Source organism: Dasypus novemcinctus, chromosome 2 (genome assembly GCF_030445035.2).
Source record: "Dasypus novemcinctus isolate mDasNov1 chromosome 2, mDasNov1.1.hap2, whole genome shotgun sequence".
Lineage (NCBI taxonomy): Eukaryota > Metazoa > Chordata > Mammalia > Cingulata > Dasypodidae > Dasypus > Dasypus novemcinctus.
The window spans coordinates 74426036-74448588 of NC_080674.1; the positions used below are offsets into that span (position 1 = coordinate 74426036).

The 22553-nt window shown below is 36.0% G+C and overlaps 1 protein-coding gene across 3 annotated transcripts in view; it reads left to right on the forward strand.

The window, feature by feature from the left end:
- The window catches only part of ARHGEF28 (Rho guanine nucleotide exchange factor 28), a 346092-nt gene that overhangs the window by 210104 nt on the left and 113435 nt on the right, over positions 1-22553 (forward strand). For all 3 annotated transcript variants that reach the window (XM_058310148.2, XM_058310153.2, XM_012523181.3), the window contains 3 exons: positions 9358-9608; positions 15125-15332; positions 18872-18983. In XM_058310148.2, the coding sequence (XP_058166131.1) occupies positions 9358-9608; positions 15125-15332; positions 18872-18983 (571 nt within the window). The remainder of the gene's footprint in view (positions 1-9357; positions 9609-15124; positions 15333-18871; positions 18984-22553) is intronic.

A 22553-nucleotide genomic window follows, 5' to 3' on the forward strand; every position in this document is an offset into this window, starting at 1 on the left:
ATTACACGTGCTGCACCTAGTTGTCATGTCTCTTTAGTCAACTTTAATCTAGGACAGTTCCTTAATCTTTGCCTTTTTGACATTGATATTTTTAGAGTACAGACCTATTTTTAAAAATCATTTTGCTATATGTCCTTCAATTTTGGTTTTTCTGATAATTTTCTCATAAGATTCAGGTTATACACATTTGGCAGGAATTCCGCAGAAGCGATATTGTTCTTCTCAGAGCATTATATCAGGAGGAACATGCTATCCATTTGTCCCATTACTGGTGATGTTATCTTTGCTCTTCCAGATTGCTTTTCATTAAATTACAATTTTTTTCTTTTTTAAGTATTAAGTATCTTGTGGGAAGATATTTTGAGTAGCTGTAAATAACCGAACCTATTAGACTTGCACCCACTAGTTTGAACATTCATTGATGGTTTTCCTTAGTAAATTATTACTTTGATGGATGCCAAATTATCGTTTTTCCAATTCCACTATCCCTTCTATTTTTATTAATTGGTGTTCTCTGTAAGGAAGAGCTTTCCCTATTTCTCGATTTCTTTATATCAGCATGGGCTCATGGATTCTTTATTCAATAAGTTATAATACTTTACTATCATTCTTAATTTTCTTGCTCAATTTGCCCTGGGTTAGGCTGGGGGGAGCCCCATCAAGTTGTCTCTTTTGTTCTTTGGATATATCTTTTACCATTTTTAGAGAATTTCATTCCTGACATAGAAATATGTTGCAGCCCCAGTCCTAGAATTAGCCATTTCTCCAAGGGGCTCTTGTTCTGCTTGGTAAGGTTTTAGTAAATAATAGCATTTAGAAGTCAAGATTCTCCCATGCCCTGTCAGTGGACATACTTGGAAGTAAACACACACACACACCCTGTGTCTATTTCTTTTCTTTTCTTTTTTTAAGATTTATTTATTTATTTCTCTCCCCTTTCCCTCCCCCTCCCCCCCCCCCCCCCCGGTTGTCTGTTCTCTGTGCCTATTTGCTGTGTCTTCTTCTTTGTCCACTTCTGTTGTTAGCGGCACAGGAATCTGTGTTTCTTTTTGTTGCGTCATCTTTGTTGTGTCAGCTCTCCATGTGGATGGCACCATTTTTAGGCAGGCTGCACTTTCTTTCACGCTGGGCGGCTCTCCTTATGGGGTGTACTCCTTGCACGTGGGGCTCCCCTGCACAGGGGACACCCGTACATGGCCTGGCACTCCTTGTGCATCAGCACTGCACATGGGCCAGCTCCACACGGGTCAAGGAGGCCCGGGGTTTGAACCGCGGACCTCCCATGTGGTAGACGGACGCCCTAGCCACTGGGCCAAATCCGCTTCCCTCTATTTCTGTTTCTATCTATCTTTATATTAAAAAATGAGTTCATTCTGATTCCTCCAATTTCAGTCTGACACTGCAGAGTTCCTTCTGTGCTTCTCTTTCTATATTTGTTACTCTTTCCTTGCATAGTAAGAAACCTGGCCCCCATTATTTGTAATATATTAACTTATTTGTTTAATACTCGAATGCATAGAGAGAAGTTTCAGAATTTTAAATCTATAACTCTGGGAGGGAATAACTACCTAGTAACTTTAACATTAAATATTTGTTTAGAGTTCTTTTTGTTTTAGCAGAAGAGTATATAGATCGATCACTTGGTTCAAAAGTTACATAGGTTGGTTCTCTCTGCCACCCCTCCTTCTTCACTGTGGTTATGGTATTCATTGAAATATAGTTTGGGTTACTTGCGTTTGTATTTCATATTGAGATTTTTCTGCCTTTCCTTGAGGGTTTTGTTTTCTTTTTTAGAGTATGTGAAACCTTAACATGGTTGTAAAAGGCAGGATGTAGAAAAGGGTATACTGGAAGAAGTGTCACTTCTCTTCATCCCTTTGCTCCTTTCCATCCATTCCCATCTGCCCCATGGAGATAAATAAATAGGAAGGTTTATACTTCCTGTGTTTCTTTTGGTATGAGGGGTTACGTGTATAATTTTTATTTCCCCTTCTTTCTTACGCGCAAAAACAGTATACTATAGGTACTCTTTTGCACTTTGCCCTTTAAACTTAATATACCTTACAAATCACTTTACATCACATCATGAGATAGTCTACACTCTTTCTGCATGGATATACTGTAGTTTATCCAACTACTCTTTTCTTTATGGGCACTGTGCAATTTAAAACAATGCATTATTAGATATCTATCTTCAGGGGAGAGTCCTAAAAGTGAGATTTCTGGCTCAAAGATAAACACCAATATAGCCTTTTTAGATTTCCCTCATTAAAATTGTACCAATCCACATTCCTACCAGCAATGTATGAGAGTTCCTGTTTCTCCTCAGTTCCACCGCGGTGTTATACTTTTAATTTTTGCCAGTCTAATAGGTGAGAAATTGTATAGCATTGTGTCCTTTCTCCAAAATTTTAATTTAAATCGCAGGGCCCACCAGATTTTCTGATAAGAAATTCACTTTTCCTCGGGAGAAATGAAATGCTTTTATGGCCTTATTACAATTGTATACATCTCCACCTTTTTTTTTTAAGGGTTAAAAATCACACCAAATAACTGTCTATGTAAAATTAAATCTGTATAATAAGCAAAGAAACCACTACCATATAATAGTTTTGGTAATATGAATATGTTAATCATAACCTCAAATGCAACTTTTCAACTTTGAACGTTTTCGTATTGTTTAAAACCCAAAAGTCTTTAACTGTCTCCAGATACCAATGTGATAGTAACAAATCAATGTTTTTTCTTTGACACACTGCACCCTCTCACTGTCTTCCAAATAAAAGGCTCTAGTGCTACAACATCATTGCAAAGTAGAAACTCTTTTGTTGTTTAAAATTCTAAGATCTAGCTTGACAAGGAAACATTACAGGTGGTATATTTAATGCTCTCACACTAAATCCAAATGCATAGCCCTAGACCACAAGAACTAGAGCATTATATCATGGCCAAGTTTAACTTTCTAAACATCTTAGCTATCTTCTTTTCAAAAGGATTTAATTGTTTTCTCTACCTCCAATAGAAAAACATGAATCATTTTACACATGTTCTTGTATAAAATAAAGACAGCCTCAGGGAAACCAATTATAATGGATTTTGCCATTTAAATTAAATACAACAAAATAGACTTACATTTTCTAAAACTTTTTTGTAACTGGTATTCCTTGAAGGTTTATAACCTGTTGAAACATCAACTGGAAGTTTGAATTTGTTGGCTGATAAATAATTTCAATTAGTAAGAGAGGCTAGGAAAGAATAATTTTAAATTTCTTAGCTATAGCCATGCTGAATTTGAACTGGAAAATTCTGATTTGTAAGTTGTTAGTTGTGATCTTAGTATCACTAAGATGAACAGATACCATTCTAGTAACTTTACATAGATATGTTCTAGGAGACATTGTTCTGTCGTTGTCAAGGTAACAGAAGAGTGGTACAAAATCATATACTTTATAAATATTGATAATTTGCATTATTAAGGAACAAGACTTTTAAAAAAATAAATTTCCCCAGAGGACACCTGTCACTCGGAACTCCTATTTTTCTAAGAGAAGTCAAAGTTTAAATTATTCAATTTCACTACTATTGTACTGAATTACTCTAAGAAAGAAAGGTACTCTACAGGTATCTGCCCCCCCACACACACACGAAGAATCAGCATTAATTTAGCATAATCTGTATCATTCATAGGTCTGCTAAACTCATGACTCATTTCCAATGAACAAGCCAATATGCAGGAAAGTGTGACTGGCCAAGTTTCAGGTTTGTATTTCAGCCTATCGGTCACACCCTGTTAGATAACTGAATATACAAAGGGCTGGTTTACTTTTTTTCTTTACTGTGATACTTAAATGTTAAATCAGCATTTTCACGTGATCTGAAGTATTTCAGGTATATATGGGCATTCATTTTTTTTGTTGCAAAAACTCAAGATATGTCAAAATTCCAACATTTGCATAGCTTCAGATGCATTTGCCACATTCCAAGATTTATTTATGTGCCATAAGTTTCTCAGTGCAGAATTTTTGGAAAAGCATTATGATAGCTTTTTCAATGAATATGAGAAGTTACTTCATTCAGAAAATTATGTAACAAAAAGACAGTCACTCAAGTTCCTCAGTGAACTGCTATTAGATAGACACAACTTCACAATTAGACATCAGTAAACCTGAGAATCTCAAATTAATGATGAACCTTCTATGAGAAAAGGTCTTAACATCCAGTTTGACGACTTTCATGTTTTTAAGGAGTTTGTAACCAATCCCAACAAGACACAGCCCATCTTAAATATCCTCCCAAGAACCAGACCAAACTTATGGAGGTCCTCAACAAGTTTCAGCGTGACAGTACCGCGGATGAACAATTTAACGATGAGAAGACCTTTTAGTCAAACAGACCAGGGATTTGAAGAGACCAGCTCAACAAGAGGCTGGATTTCTAATAAACATCTAAAATATTAAATAAAAATTCAGCATTTGCTGTTAGTTCATCAGCATCAGGCACTCTTACTGATTCATGAGGAACATTACTGCTAATGTGCTATTAAAGGAACAGTTTTTCATTTACCTTTTTAGTTTTTTTTTTTTTTTTTTTAGTCTAAGTTGGAGAACATTACTGCTGCTTTCTTGCACTTTATCTTTGTGTCATTTCAGAATTCAAAGACTCCGTTTACTATAGGAGTTCTGAAAACGGCTAGGTTCATGATGCAAATGTACAGATGACAGCATGGTTCAGGGAAGAGGGCCTTGATGTCAGATTACACCTGTGTGTTTGTATCATCTTTGTGAAAGATCTGAGCACAGCGTGACCTGTGCAGTCCTGGTATTCTCATATAAGATTGTATGCCTTCACTAAAGAAAGGTCGAGCAGAGCTTTATTTCAAGTCGGAAGGGGAGCTATATACAAGAAGTAAGCTTACTAGGGTGATAAAGATGACATGCAAAGAAATTGATATTGAAACTAACTTCTCAAAAATGTGAAACTTCATAAGGTCATGAGAAAAATGTATATATGCTTTTCACAGCTTTCTAGAACTTTTTAAAATTTGATTTTCTCATTGTAGTTTTAAGTGGTATTTTTCTTATTGAAGTGAGGTCGAACATCTTTTCATATGGGTAAGGGCCATTTTTGTATCCTTTTTGGTGACTTTTGTTTGACTTTTGCCCATTTTTCTATTGAGTTTTTGGTCTTTTCACACCCTCAGATTTGTATGTTAGGAATATTAGGGATATTAGCACTTTATGATATATTACAGTATACATTTTGGCAGAATTCTCTTAGGAATCATCTGAACCTAGTGCTTTTTTGTGGAGTAAATACTTTGATAATTTATTTAATTTTTGGAAATTTGACCCTTCTAACTCAAATGCAGTCAAGTATCACTAAGGGATAAGTTCCTAGGAAATTATCTATTTCACCTAGTTTTCCAAATTTGTTTGCACAAATGTCTGCAGAATAGCCTTATTTAAATAAAGTATATATATTTCTTCTCTTTCAGTGACTACTTGTCTTATTCATTTCTTATTTTGCATATTTGGGCTTTCTCCCTTATTTTCTTCATTAAGTCAGTTGGTAGTTTGTGTATTTTGTTAAACCAGAATCCCCTTTAAATTATTAGATTGGCTTTTTATAGTCTCTACCTATTAATTTCTGATTTATCTTTATTTTCTTCCTTATGCTTTTTTTTGGTTTATTTTCTTAATCTTTTTTATAGCTTTTTTGCAGGTAATTTATTTATTTTAACCCACTTTCATTTGATAAAAATATTTACAGCCAGGAGTTTAATTGACTCTCATGGACTCTGATACATGTTGTTTTCATTATCATTATTTAGTAGAAATTTTGTAGTTTTAGTTTGCTTTTCCCTTTCACCCAAGCATGTTTTAATAAAAGGTTTTAAAACCCAAGCATGCTTTAATAAAAGGCTTTAAAATTTCCAGGTTTAAGAGCCTTTTTGTTTGATTTTGTTAATCATTCCTGGTTTAATGTCTTATCAATAGAAAGTATTATTTAATAGCCTTGCTTTATGGAACTTGCTTTATGATTTTTTTTTTATTTTAAAAATTTATTCTTTATTTATTTCTCTCCTCTTACCTCCCCGCCTAGTTGTCTGTTCTCTGTGTACATTTGCTGTGTGTTCTTCTGTGACCGCTTCTATCCTTATCAGCAGCACCAGGAATCTGTGCTTCTTTTTGTTGTGTCATCTTGTTGTGTCAGCTCTCCGTGTGTGCAGCACCATTCTAGGGCAGGCTGGACTTTCTTTTGCACTGGGTAGCTTTCCTTACAGGGCGCACTCCTTGTGCATGGGGCTCCCCTACCCGGGGGCCACCCCTGCATGGCATGGCACTCCTTGAGCGCATCAGCACTGTGCGTGGGCCAGCTCCACATGGGTCAAGGAGGCCCAGGGTTTGAACTGTGGATCTCCTATGTGGTAGGCAGACACCCTATCCATTGGACCAGGTCTGCTTCCCCTGATATTTTCTTTATGACTTAATACATGATCATTTTTTTGTGAACATTCCTTGTACATTGAAGTAGATGAAGTTATTTTAAATAATCAGGATATAAAGTTAGATATAATGTCTACTTTATCAATTATGTTGTTTAGATATTCTATCTTATTTTTGGTGCACTTGATTCTGTCTTGTATGGAGAGCGATGTGTTAAAGTCTCCTGTTATCAGAATGTTTATCTATGTCTCTTTGAATCTTCTGTAGTTTGTGCGTCAAAAAAAATTGAGTTTTCTTTTGCTGTGTTATTTGGTGCATAGGTATTCATAACTCATATATAAGTATGAATTATGGCTCTTAATATTAAAAAGTGTCCCTTTGGAAAGTTTAATGCTTTTGGCTTGAGTTCTACTTTATCTAATATTGGGATTTCTCATTGTTTCCATTTGCTTTTACCCAGCCCCTTATTTTAACCATTTTGAATCCCTTTGCTGGAAGTGCACCTCTTGTATATAGCATATAGCTGGGACTTGCTTTGTAGGCCAATTGGGAAATCTTTTTACTTTAATGGGTGAAATACATCTATTTATATTATTGCTATCTCTTTGGTTTTACCTCTGCTATATTTTACATTCTAATTGTTATGTGCGTTATTTTGTATTTACTATGTTATTTCTCTTGTGTATTATTTGCTCCTTCATTTTGTAATGGTATTCTTTAACTCTTGGTGTTCTTTAACTTCACAAAAAACAATAAAGTTATTCAAGTTTTCACTTACTCAGAACATATAAAACATAGCAGATTAAAATTTTCTATCTAAAGTCTCTATTGTTTTGGTCTTAGATCTAAAATTAAATATATTAAGTTCACACTCTCAGTCCTTTTGCTGAAGTTTCTTCATTAATTTTTGTTGGATGAAATTAATTCTCTAGTAGATTCTCAGGAATACTGATGGATAAAAAAATTCCGAGTTCTTGCATGCTTGAAGCTGTTGTTGTTGCTTTTTTCTGTAGCCTTAATACTTGAAGTTTAGTGGAGCTAGATATAAAATCTTTGACTCATCCTTTCTTTCCTTGAATTTATAAAAATCTTCTCCCTTTGTTGCTTTACTTTTATGTCTGATTCCAATCTAATTATCTTTCCCTTATATAGTATTTGGCCTTTGTGTTTAGTGGTCATGGCTGTTTTTATTGTATTTTATTTTTGTATGTATGTTTTGAGTATAATATTTGGATCATCATTTAAGTATCCAGTTACATTTCAATTTACACATGTTTTAATTATTTTATTTTTAAAGTTTAATCGTTTTACTAGAGTATGTGTTGCAGTTGATCCTTTTGAATACCTAGAATCCAGTACTTAGTAGGTCATTTCAGTTTGTTGATTAAGTTCTTCTTTTATATACTGAAAGTTTCCTTGGATTGTAGTTTTAAATAATACTTCTGTTTCATTGTTTTGCTTTTCTCTTTCAAGGACTCAAAATATACATACATTGTTTCTTCTGTACTTGTCTTCCATTTTAACAACTCTCTTTCTGTCCCTTTTTATTTGTCTCATTTTCTTTTTCTCAGTGTATTCCTCATTTCTCCAATGCCCCTTATTAAATTTTCATCAACATTATTCCTTTTTGGGTACTTAGGAAAATTTAATCTTCATTTCTGTGATGATTTTTATCTTTTTGTTCCATATCTTTTCTGAGTTCAGTCAACTCTTTTCATTTCTTCCTGTATTTATTTCTGTTTTTAGTTTTTGGATTTCAGGGTTATTACTATTATTTTTAAAAATCCATTTGAATTTGAAATCTGGAGTTATTTTGGGGAACAGTGGCATTTTCATCAGCTTAGGCATTCCCATTTTCTATTTTCTTAGGAGTCTATATAGATTAGTCTGTTTTTGGCTACTTATTTCTTGAATTTGAACTGGTTTTCAAGATTTGTGACTCAATAGTGCCCTCTTCTGACAATGAAGTACAGAATATTTTGATGATGACATTTTCCTTTAGTATGGGGAGATGGGTTGTTTTGTCCTTAGATTTAGGGAACGTAAGTTTTTCCCCTTTGATTCTTTTCAACCCTTTACCACACAATCTTTAAAGGGATCACTCTTCTTTTTTTTCATCTTTTCCCCTAGAAGTGATGTCTTTTAACAATGACCATCTCAAGTCATAATTATTTTTAAACTCCTTCTTTGTAGCAAGTGCTCCCATCAGTGAGGCCTTTTGCACACATGGAGGGTGAACTTCTTTCCAGTGGTAATTTCTCAATCAGTCTTAGGTCCTGCACTAGCTCCTCTCTTCTCCTTGCCATGCATATATTTTGAGACCACCCATACTCTCCGCAAAGGCTTGTAGCAGGAACATTTAAAATTGTTTACTGAACTTTGATGTTTATTTTATTGTTTACGGGTAAACAATACAGGCATATTTCTGTCTTCCAGCTGTGCTAAGTACATGCATTTTATTTAGTTTTATTTATACTTTTTGTTTGGTATTGTTATTTTGGGAGACTAAGATTCATATGGTCACTGTTACCTTGGTTACCCAGATTCCTATAAATATCTTTTTGAAAAAAGTTGAAAAAGTTGTCTATTCTTTAGTTTTTTCCCCAGTATTTGAAAATTTTCCCTCATTTTGAGTCAGTGTTTCATGGAATGTTAAAGAATATCCAGTTTCTCATGTTCAGTAACAACTTTATAAAACACTTGGTCTTCCTCCTTTTTGTGAATTATTGAATAGCAGCCAAGTGAATAAAAATATATTCTCAAAGAACTGTTTATTTATTTACATAAAACAAAGGCAAGACCAAACAAAATGAAAGATTAATGGAGTGTATAGCTTTTAAATTGTGAAACTTCATTTTTGCTAAGCCTATCTTTCCTGATTTTGCTCAGCAATTGTTTTTTCATCTACCAGGCTGGTGATTTGGACATTAACTACATTAATATAGAGGGACTCACTGCCAACACCAACCCTGAATCCATGGGCTCCACTCTGGAGCCTCAGAGCAGCAAGCACATCCTTCATATTGAGAACAATGAAGAGACATCAAATACTGAAGCCCAACAGTCCTTCATATCACCATCTAGTTTATGTGCTTCCAGTTTGAATCTTTCTTTCGGTCTTCAGGGATTTGAAAAAAAGCAGCAGCATCTGGAGAAAAGAAGGTAAGATACTATATTTTAGAGAAACAATGTAGAAAGTTCAGCAATCTTGTAGCTGGGCTTGGAAAATTATGTTTTCTTATTTTTTTAATTATACAAGATTGTCTCCACCAATTTTATCCCTAAATAACAATGTTGCCCCCCTTTCAGAGTTCTTTATTTGTTGGGTTGAAAGTAAGACATTTTAGAAAATGGACTAAAATGTATACATGAAAACCACAATGAGATCTGCAAAATTAAACAGTTTAACAATACACTATAAATGCCATGTTTTTGTGAGGATAGAAATTCTTGTATACTGTTGATATGAGTGAAAATTCTGTAACAATTTTAGAAAATAATTTGGCATTTTCTTGTAAAGTTGAATATGCATATATTTTGACCCAGTAATTCTACTCCTGTGAACTAGGACATATTCATGAGTATTTATAGCAGCAGAAAATAACTCAAAATAGGGAATGGATAAATTATGGTATAGTTGTACAATGAAATATTGTACAGCAGTGAAAATGAGTGAAATACATCTACATTCATGATAAATTTATGCATTTCAGAAATTTGATGTTGGGAGAAAAGTCACACAATACTTCAGCTAGATTTCATTTTTATAAAATGCAACACCAAGGAAAGTTAAACATTTTATTATTGCAGGGTACATATACATGTGCTTAAACTTTAATGAAAAACAAGAGAATGAAGGGGAAAAAACCCCAAATTCAAGATAGTTGTTGTATCTAGTGGAAGAAGTAGGGAATAGGGACAGAAAAGAACATAAGAGTGTCCATGGTATATAGACAAAGTTCAAGTTTCTAGTTTGGTGGTAGGCTCATTGTGTTTGTTTTTGTTTTATGCACTGAAACTTATGTGTTATATAAGTTTCCCTATGTATGTCAAAATTGTCATTAAAACAAGTATCATTGTATTTTATATAATTGTATATATTTATATGTGTCTGTCTTTCTGTCCATCCATCCATCCATCCTGTTGTCCATTTTCCTTAGAGAATAGCCTATTTTTTCCACCTTATAACCCTAGGAATACATGCTCATTTTCACACATATAATCGTGAATCAAAATGAAAATAGAACACATTGACACATATGCAAGTGTGAATAAATATTTATCTTTGAATAAGCATCCTTGTAGGTGAATGAATATTCAGCAGAGATTTAATTAATCAGAAAGGAGAGAAGAGGAGGGGAAGTGGTAATCACTAGGTGATAATTGATGAGCTGAGTACTTTGTACAGATATAAAACAACTTGAGAACATAAAGCTTTTAAGTAAAAGTAGTGGTACCTAAGGGTTATATATGATACATCAATAATAAAACATTTTTTGTAGATTTTTTTTTGTAAATTATGGTTTTGAAGATGCTGGATGGTTATTGCTATAAATTAATTGATAGGCTATTTGGAGCTCTCCACGTTATCTTCTTGGAACCATCAGACTGCCAGTTGAGGCAGGATTCTATACAGTTCTTTAAGGTCTCTCTGTGTGTGATCTAATACATTCTTGAGAGAAGGTATCCCAGGAAAATAGGGAGGAAAAGGCATGAATGATCTCTCTGTTCTGCTTAGATATTTGCAGGCTGTGTAAATTATATCATTTGATCATGGTCTTGCTCTGGGAATTTTAAACATTTCACTGCTACAGATAGAATTTTGCCTCTTTAGAATATGAGAAAAACTATCCAGTCTGAGTTTAGGTAATTAGAATCCTCTGAAAAGATGCTATGGTTCACAGGGGAAGGCACAGAGCAAAGAGAGGAATAAATTATCCCAAGAGCAAACCTCTCGACTGGCCCCACAGGCTGACATTATCTCCTGTGCCCTCCCTCTCCTCTGAAAAGTGTGGGAACAAGGAGAGAGGATTTGCAAACAATGGAAAGTCCCGTTTTGGCCCTGGCATGGCCGTGGGACCCTGCCTTCAGCAGGTGTGCTGATTTGGAGTGTGTAACATGTTTGATAATGAACTCAAAATGAAATGCACCCAATTCAGGAATGAGTGAATAAATAGGCTGAGAGGCTGGGAACTTCTAATGAAATAGGTATGCAAAAAAACTGCGTTTAACACAGGGACAAGGCTGATTAGGGCCTTAATCCTAAATTTTCTAAGGTTTAAAACAATCTTTTGGTAAACTAAAATATGCAAAAAATGTAGTCATTATATTATTTAAACTAAATAGCTGTTTTGAGAAGCCATAGGGTAAAATAAGCAATGCAACCTCTTATTTCCAAAAACTCTGCAACTTATATTTTCACCTTTTTTTTTAACCTCAATCCACAGTAAGAAATGCATGTCACACCACAAGCTGCCCCCTTACCCCATGCACGCACACACATTAAACAAAAGTTTCATGAAATATAACATGGGGAATGTATTCAGTGTTTTCCATTCAATGTTATTTTAAAAGAAAATTCTGGTCACAACCTACCAAATTGCAAATTGATTTCAGATCCCACTAGTGGGAATTTTTGAAAACACTAGAGGTAATCCTGAAGAATATGTTTTATTATCCCAAATATCTTAAGTTAATAGCTTAAGAAAAAAAAGTAGTCGCCCAATTTGAATAAATAGAAAAAGAAATATTTTAAAATATAATATGCAAAATAAAATAATGCTCATTTGGTACTTTAAAATCTATTCATAGTAATAGAGAAATGCTGTACACAACTGGAAAACTTGTGTTAGAATAGGATATTATTGTAGGCAGCCAGGCTTTTGACTAATTTTCATTTCTACATTAGTACAGAGATCACGCATTGAAAGACAAGTACAGAGACACAAGGCATTGGCAAGCTTTTGCCCCATTAAGGTCTTCTAACCTCATCTTGTCATTGAATGAGAAAACCACATAACACCTTAAAATATCTATAATTAAGTTACTGTATTATTCAAAGCACCAAACTTTACCTGAAAGACTTTCTAACCTGAGCTTCAGTTTTCATGAGAAAAAATTTGATGAACACCAGCATGTTTGAGTGTTGAATTGAGGTAAAGTGTGAAGTCCCTCTCCATTCTGTCATCTTTCTTTTGGTGCTGCAGTTAAGCTCCTCTGTGAGTCCTTGAAGGAGAAAGCCTTTTTTGAAAATCCTCACTGTTGCCAAACATGGCTTTTACTTTGTGTTTGGTTTGCTAGTTCCCAGTCGTTTTCTTGAGATAGTTCAAGGATTAGACACTGATTTAAGGGTTCACATTAGGTGCTCATATAATAAGACCTTTGTTCAAAGTGTCATGTAATTTATTAAGTTGATGCTCTCTGGCCATTAAATAGCCTGTGGTTCTTGAAGAGAAGTAAGGAAAACAGAAAACAGGTTCATTCAAAGTTTGATTTTCTGGTCCTTTATATTTCAAATCAAGACGATATCATTGGGCTGTTAAAATTTTAACTTAAGAATTGTAACAACCAAAGAAAAATATGTTTGGTAATTCATGGTGTTTTAACAAACCCATGAAAGCTGTTGACCTAAGTTTGAGCAATTTAAAATATAAGTGTTTTGTAATGGACCTGGAATGTGGAAGGTCAAATTCTTTCCTTTTAGTTTTAGGAAAGAAAAGTAGTAATTGAACAAAATCACTACCTGTTTCTGAGGTAGATTTTCTCACAGGAATTTTAAAAAAGCAATGAAAGACTTCTAAAAATAATAATCTATAGCTTGTTTAGGCTCTCATCCTTGCTTATTTCTAGGCTGTCTTTTTAAAAATTTTTTTATACTTGTACTGTTTCTTTTTTCCCATTTTTTTTGTCTTTATTTTTTTAATATTACATTCAAAAAATATGAGGTCCCCATATATCCCCCACCCTCCTCATCCACCTCCTCCCTCCATAACAACAATCTCCTCCATCATCACGAGACATTCATTGCATTTGGTGAATACATCTCTGAGCACTGCTGCATATTAAAGTTAATAGATCACAAAGAATGTTACATTAAAAAACATAAAAAAAACATAGGAGGTTCTCATATACCCCCCTCCCCATGCCCCCACCCCATCATTTTTGTAAATTGTATCTTTTGAAGATATATACATCACAAAAAAGTTACATTAAAAAAATATAAGAGGTTCCTGTATACCCCCCAACCCCCACCCCACTCCTCCCATACCAACAACCTCCCTCATCATTGTGGCACACTCATCGCACTCAGTGAACACATTTTGGGGCACTGCTGCACCACATAGATAATAGTTTAATCCTGTAGTTCACACTCTCTCCCAGTACATTCAGTGGGTTATGGCAGGATATATAAAGTCCAGCATCTGACCCTGCCAAATGCAGCATATAAATGCATTACCTTCCCCCCAGCATGGGACATGACTCCCTGGCACCAAGGGGTTACTACCAATCATTAACTGGTGATGCAACTAGAAAGAGACCTTGAATAAAAGGGTCAACTCCAACCAGCAGAATATCTCAGCCTACGTGTTAGATCAAGTGTTAAAAACTGCTTTTTGGCTTTGAATAAAAGGGGGAAATGGCAAAGACAAATGAGTTTATATGGCTAAGAGTCTTCCAAAAAGAGTCGGGAGGTCATCAGAGGGGTCACGCTTACACACACCTCAGCAGGACCCCAGAGAGAGACAACGTAGGCTGTGTCTTAATATCATCCTTGAGGTGTGACCTTCACATACCTCTCCTTACTTGTCTCTCTGCGCTCCAAGCTGTCCAGCTGAAAGACAATGGAGAGACTGAACAGGCATATTGTCACAGGCAAATTCCCCCAGGGGTTTATGTCTAAATAGCCCAGTGGTTCTGTTTTGTCTGCATTTTAAATATTTGAAAGGTAACTCTTTGGAACTTACAATAATCACATTTACAAAACAGAAATCATGAGGGTGTTACTTAAATCAGCTTTAGTTTCTTAGACTTTGAAATGTTTTTTGCTAGGTAGAAATGTTCATTTGTGGACGCTTAAAAATTTTTTTTTAAAGAGGTGGTTTAGAGGAGGAAACAAAAACAATAAAAACCACTTAAGGGAAGCAGGTGTAGCTCAAGCATTTGGGTGCCTGCCTATTACATGGAAGGTCCCAGGTTCTGTTCCCCATGCCTCCTAGAGAAGACAAGCAAGATAGCAAGCTGACCCGATGGGCTGGTGTGGCAAGCTGACACAACAGGATGATGTAACAAGGAGACTTAAAGAGGAAACACAATGAGAGACACAGCAAAGCAGGGAGTGGAGGTGGCTCAAGCGATTGAGCGCCTTTCTCCGACATGGGAGGTCCTGGGTTCTGTTCCTAGTGCTTTCTAAAGAGAAGACAAGCAGACATAGAGAGTGCATAATGAATGGATACAGAGAGCAGGCAGTGAGCATGAACAATGGGGGGAAGGGGGGTAAATAAACAAAATAAATCTTAAAAAAAAAAAAAACCTACTTAAACATAAATTACTTTGGAAATTAACTGGTGCCTTTTGTACTACACCCCAGTGAGACACTTTTAATTCAGGCAATTAGAAACCAAGAAATCTTTCTACCTACCTACCTACCTGATTATTTATTTGCTTACTTTGTGCTTTAGTTCTAGCCTTGACGCCTTGGATGCTGACAGTGAAGGGGAAGGGCACTCTGACCGGTCCCACAGTTGTTACACTCCAGGGTCCCAGAGTTCCTCAAGGACTGGGATTCCAAGTGGGGATGAATTGGACTCTTCCGAGACCAACACTGAACCTGATTTTAATATCTCCAGAGCTGAATCACTTTCTTTATCAAGTAATCTGCAGTCAAAGGTATACTCGGTATTAATTTGGTTTATTTTAAGTGTGAAAAATATGTTGCTGAAATCTATCCATCTCTATCTGAAAGACAAATTATCTCTTATTCATATGTGTGCACTGTATTTTTTGGAGACCTGTGAGAGGTCTGATTAATCTGTCATTTTTTTTTTGAAGATTTATTTATTTATTTAATTCCCCCCCTCTCCCTGTTGTCTGTTCTCTGTGTCTATTTGCTGCATCTTGTTTCTTTGTCCGCTTCTGTTGTCGTCAGCATCAGCGGCACGGGAAGTGTGGGCGGCGCCATTCCTGGGCAGGCTGCTCTTTCTTTCGCACTGGGCGGCTCTCCTTAGGCGTGCACTCCTTGCGCGTGGGGCTCCCCTACGCGGGGGACACCCCTGCGTGGCGCAGCACTCCTTGCGCGCATCAGCACTGCGCATGGGCCAGCTGCACACGGGTCAAGGAGGCCCGGGGTTTGAACCGCGGACCTCCCATGTGGTAGACGGACGCCCTAACCACTGGGCCAAGTCCGCTTCCCTAATCTGTCTTTTTAATTTTTCCCACTCTGTTTGAATTTGTGTAGCACTTACCCATTAAGGTTATTTGTGTATACATAAATGCATCACAAGTCTAAAACATCTTTTAGATAATTGGAAAATCTTTATCATTTCATACAGTATTTTCTGCCATCATCCCTCACCCAAGAGAAAACTGGTAGTATTAGTGAGTTTGTCATCAAACTTGTTTTGGTCACATAAATGTTTACTTGACTTTAATGGAGCTCTATTGCTGATTCATTTAAATTTTATAGACTATATAAGAAAAACATGCTTTAATCATCACCTAACATTTCACATATGTTGCCAATATAATAAAAGAAATAACATGTAATTGGGAAAATAGGAACAAAAAAGGCAGGTCATTTAAAGGAGGAGATGGAATGATGTAGGTATGGCAGAGGTGATGTCTGTAAGCGTTCTGACCTATCCTGACACACCATAAACTTGGCCAGCTTTTTCACAGGGGCCAAGTCTTCTCTTGTTGGCAATTTGTTGGCCGTTTCATATTAGAGTTTTATTTTCATTTCTTTCATTAACTCTCTCAATCTTGCTGAAAAAGTGTTTTTTTCAAATGCTTGAACATACGTTTTCTTCCTGTTTGATTTCTTCTGTTGTCTACTTGTTTCTTTTTTTTAAATGAATTTGCTGCAGTAAAACCTGTGTTGTGCCAAAACTCCTCTTATTCTAAACATACCATTGTTATAATAATGGATTATTTTTTAGCATGCTCTATTATATACAAAATGTTTTCTCACAATTCACCTGTGGTATAAGTAGTCCTTTAATTTTATTTTATTTACTTTGTGAGGAGGTGAGGTTCTGAAAAGGTTAGATATCTTGTCCAGGCTGCCAGGCTTAGTGATAGAGTCAGAAATCAATTCAGGGAAGCGGACTTGGTCCAGTGGATAGGGTGTCCGCCTACCACATGGGAGGTCCACGGTTCAAACCCCGGGCCTTTTGACCCATGTGGAGCTGGCCCATGTGCAGTGCTGATGCATGCAAGGAGTGCTGTGCCATGCAGGGATGACCCTGCATAGGGGAGCCCCATGCACAAGGAGTGTGCCCCGTAAGGAGAGCCGCCCAGCACGAAAGAAATTGCACTCTACCCAAGAATGGCGCCACACACATGGAGAGCTGACACAACAAGATGATGCAACAAAAAGAAACACAGATTCCTGGTGCCACTGATAAGGATAGATGCGATCACAGAAGAACACGCAGTGAATGGACACAGAGAGCAGACAACCGGGGGGGGTGGGAGTGCGGGAAAGGGGAGAGAAATAAAGAAAAAAAAGTCAATTCAAGTCTTTTCCCTCAGCCCTGAGGCCTGTAGCTTACATGAACCTCAAAGTAATGTGATAGTTCTAGATAACAGGAAATGGGTATGGTTGTTAATGTAGACATTTATTAATTTTACATTTTGAATGGAGTTATGAAAAACTCATCATTACTTGGAGTAAAAAATAGTTCTGTATTTTCCTCTTGTGAAACAGTTTCATGTTCACATTTAAGGAGAATCTGTCCCATAAAATATATCTTGACCTGTCTCTGCAGTTACCTAGTTTAACTTTTTTTTGCCAAAGCGTCTGGACAACTTCCAAAGTTTCAGTATCATGAAAAGTCATTACCATCGGATTTAAACATGGAGGAAGGCATTTGGCTAGGACCTCTGTGGCCGGCTCACTGCTGGGGACATGGGACAGCTTGGGCTGGCCGGGTGCTCCCTGACAAGGCTGTCCTGGGCAGTGGCCCAGGGCCCTTTGAAGCAGGATCAGGATCCCTTTTTTCAGACTTTATCCAGGCTCTTTAAATTGATGACTTTGGGGCAACTGTGTGTTTTCACTTAGGGTAAATAGAAGAGACCAGTACTTGTGAAGGACTTTTGCTAATTGCTTAATATTAGTAACACATTTTTCATTATTTTCTTTTAGCCTTAACTTTATGTAGTATTTTAAAAATAGATGGGAAGGCTCAATCCTAAAGTGACTAAGCGTCTATGAGTTAGGAGTTGGGTACCATGAATGGCATTAATGGAGTTCTATTGCCCATATTTGATGGACTATATAAGAAAACCATGCTTTAATTATCTTGCCACCTTATATTTCACATATGTTGCCAATATAAAAGAAATAGCATGTAATTGGGAAAATAGGAACAAAACAATGGCAGATCATTTAAAGGAATAAAATTAAAGAAAAAAATTGGTGATATTAAACATCATCCCAGGAATAGCTGGATGAAGATCTATTCAAATATGATGAGGGGGAAGCGGATGTAGCTCAAGCGATTGGGCTCCCGTCTACCATAGGGGTGGCCCCAGATTTGATTCCCAGGGCCTCCTGGTGAAGGCAAGCAGGCCTGCACCACCACTGAGAGCAGAGAGTGATTGCAAACAACAAGGGCAGGGGGTGGGGAGGATAAATAAAGTAAAATATATTTTTTAAAAAGGTGCTATGATAAGAACAAAAAGAAATATGAATACAGATAGAAGAATTTGTATATTGACCTAGTACATTTCTCCCCAGAGGCTGTGACTAATGCTATCAATGTAAAATAGCTCTTTGAAAGTTAAACTCTTATGATGGTATGTGACCATTTCTCTGCCTTCTTATCATCCTTAAGTATAGCAGATTCAGTTATACAGTGTTAAACAACACCAAAAATAACTGATTCATCAGATAGAAAAATAGGTCAAAGTCATTGTTGCAAATACAGAGAACAAGTCTTTGACTTAATTTTTCACTTTTAACCAACTTGGTTAGAATGTTGTAAATACATCCTAGAGTATATGCAGGAACTGTTCCTAAAAGCTTATGCCTAAAAAGACAGTATGTTGTAAAAGTTGTAAAATGCCAAAGAGAACAAATGCTTAATAAGATTTTATCAGAAATGTTCAGGTAGATTCTTTTTTTAAAAGATAGTTACATTCTTGGTGAACACATACTTTGAAGTCTCTCCTAGAATTTTTTTAAACCTCATTATGATTTCTTTTAGGAATCATTGCTTTCTGGAATCCGCTCGCGTTCTTATTCCTGCTCATCACCCAAAATTTCTTTAGGAAAATCACGGTTGGTACGTGATTTTACAGTGTGCAATTCAAGTGAAGGTAAGCATTATTTGCTGTTTGACTTTGAAAGCATTCCGTTCCAAAGATTATTTTTAATTAGTAAAAATTTAAAAAGATATACAAGAGCAGCAGTCATAATTCAATCCTTTTAGTTTAGTAAAATCCCTAGATCTGATTTTGATGAAATTACAAATGTGTACACACTTCTTTGTTGCTTTGTTCTGGGAATAAGTGTTTTACCTTAGGATAGTGTAGACTAGAATTGGTTCTAGATACAGTATTGTAAGGACTATAGAGTACTTAGAATAAAAGATGATTTTATTTATGTAAATTATAAATTTTTTATATGTATATTACAGAAATAATCTAATTTCTCAAAACCAAAGCATTATGAAATAGTTTCTTTTTTTCGCAAGTTACTTTTGAGAGTTAAAATAACATGTTTGAGACATGAGTATACATATCTCAACATTTTTGTAGCAATGTAAACAATCAGAAATATAACTTTTATTTAATAAACTTTAATAGAAATGTAGCACACATCCAGAGAAGAGTATAAATAATAACCTTGATGAATTTGCAAACGTGAATTCAGATGAACAAATAGAACAATCATGAGTGACCCAGAAGCCCCTCTTGTATGCCCATCCACTCACTTATCCTCTATCCAACTTTATTTTGAAATGTAGTTATTTTACACTTGCTGTAAACATATTATGTAATAATTGCATTTAGAGGCCAGTTTGTTTATATTCTTGCGAATCTGTAATAATAGCATAACAAAAATTTTCCTCAGTTTATTAAAGAGCATCTTGTCTCGTATCCTTAAGAGTCTTAAAGGACTCGGTAAGCAAGAGATGTACTTGGGTGGTATTCTCATTTTCCTAAAATATAATATTTAAAATAGACCTAATTTTACTTCTTCCTCTCCCTTATCATTCCTTTTCTTAGTCTTACTTTATTACCTTGTTTTTCTAAAATTATTTTTGAATTTTTATGCCATATAGAACAAAATGTTGTTTGGAACTGCCATTGTTACTTAATGGCTTATAAAAGAAAATAAGAAAGGATGAAACTACCTTGAAAGGACAGGATGAAGAAGTTGCATTGAACTTACCCTGGATTTTTTTTCATACCATGGATCTTTCTAGAGTTTCCAGTCTCCCCAGCCAACCTTGGATTAGGTTGAGATTCCTTATTTTATGGCAGCTTGCAACCTTGTCACTGAACTGTCCTAGCCAGTGAATTAGTTTTACACTGTCACTATTTGGAAATTAAAATGGTGGCCTTGCCTTTACATCGGTGACATCTTTATTTGTAAAGTCAGTTTTGAAGTCTGGAATTATTGATCCCTTATGAAAAGAGTCTGATTTCTGTGATCTTTAATTAGTAAAGCTCATCTTTGCCACACATACAATCCTTAAACTTTGCTTTTGAATTGGGAAGAATAAAAGGTTGTTACCAATTCCTTTGGCTTTTCTGTGAATAAAACCTTATCCTTAGATAGTGCATGTAAAGACAGGGCTATTAATATGATTATTTTTTGCTATGAAACCAACTTTATAATTATTTCTTAAAGAAGCTTTAGGTTACATAAATGTTACATCGAAAATATAGGGGATTTCCGTATACCTCACCCCCACTCCCTCCCACACTTTTCTCCATTAACAACATCTTTCATTAGTGTGGTACATTCGTTACAATTGATGAACACCTATTGAAGTATTGCTACTAACCAATAGTTTAAACTATAGTTTATATTATGGTTTATACTTTGCGCTGCACAATTTTATAGGTTGTGACAAAATGTAAAATGGCCTGTATCGATCATTGCAAGGTCATATAGAACAATTCCAATGTCCCAAAAATGCCCCATGTTAGACCTGTTTTTCCCTCTCCATTCCCTCAGAACTTCTGATAACCACTGCATTTATATCAATGTTACAAGTTCTTCCATTACTAGAATAATAATAAGTCTCCTTTAGTCCATAGCTGCGATCCTCCCTTATGTTTGTCCATTCCTCAGTCTTGAGGATTTGGGGATGGTGATGCCCACTCTGCTTCCAGTTGAGAGGGGGCTTACATCCTATGGGGCAGATGGGTGGAAATGTCTTGCTTGTAGTCATAGATACTCTTTGTTTTTTGGGTTAAGCATTGTTTTTCATCATCCTTTTATTAGTTGTTGTGGGTGAGTCTAATGAACTGGAGAGTAGGTATTGGATGCAACTCTGCTGAGATTCAGGGCTCAACTGGCATATGAACAGCTGTAAGATTTAATTCTCTGGGACATGTATTAAATGAGTATAGTGCTAATTATAGGTTCAAATAAAAGGGGCAGAAGAACCATGTGTAGGAAAATTATAAATTAGTTCAACTCTGATACCTTGGGGAGATAGATTATCATATATTCCAAAGTAGGGCCCACTGGCAGGGTGCCAAATTGCTGAAGTTGTCTGCCCTGCCTATAGCATCCACATGTCTCTAGAGCCATCAGGAAACCCCTGCTTGAGGCACCGTGTACTGTGGCAGTCAGTGAGATCCTCCTAAAACATAAGTGTGACCTCTGGAATTACCTCCCAACTCACTTTGAAAGCTCTTAGCTGTAAAAACTCATTTGTATTTAATATTTCCCCCTTTGGTTAAAGTCTTTTTCCAAATGCATCTTTAGTTGGCACTTGATAATAATCTCTTGGTGCCCGGGAAGCTCATTCCTCGGGAGTCATGTACCTTGCTAGGGGGAAGGTAGTGAGTTTATATGGTGAGTTTGGCTTAGAAAGAGGCCACAATAGAGCAACAAGGAGGCTTTCAGGGGTAACTCTTAGACAATATTTAATACTAGGCTAAGTTTCCAATTTCATAAGAACTAGGTGCATAAGTACAAGCTTCAATATCAAGGGCTTGGCGTATTGGTCTGTCCTCCTTTGCTAGGCCCTGCCAGTGTACTCTAAGGATTCTTGCCACTCCATTAGAGTATGTAGCAGCCTCCCCACGATGGAAATTCAATATTTTTTTGGTTATTGTGTGGGTTTCCACCCACCGAGATAACACCCCATGACCACTTGAACACATTCATATTCCATAGAGGCTTGCTCCAGGTGCACCTCTCCCCACACATCCCCCTACCACTGACACCCCATACCAGTCATCCTTCCCTGCCACAGTTGTGACACTTCTGCAATCCAAAACTGCCCCCAAAACAAAGCCAAAACTAGAAATAAAGATAAAACATACAAAATAATATATATAAATTAAAAAAATAAAAATAATGTCTTTCATTCCCATAAGACCTGTTAATTTTTATGTACAGTGACCATTTCTTCTATTTATTCCACCTGTGTCTTATTTTTTTCACTTTATTTTCTAAGAAGCTTTAGGTAACAGAAAAGTTATATAGAAAATACAGGGGACTCCCGTGTATTCCACCCCCTCCCCCTCTCACATTTTCCCCTATTAATAACATCTTACATAAATATGGTACATTTATTACAATTGATGAACAAATATTTAAGCATTGCCACTAACCATGGTCAATGGTTTACATTATGTTTCACATTCTATACCATACATTTATAAAATCTAACTAAATGCATAATGGCCTGTATCCATCAT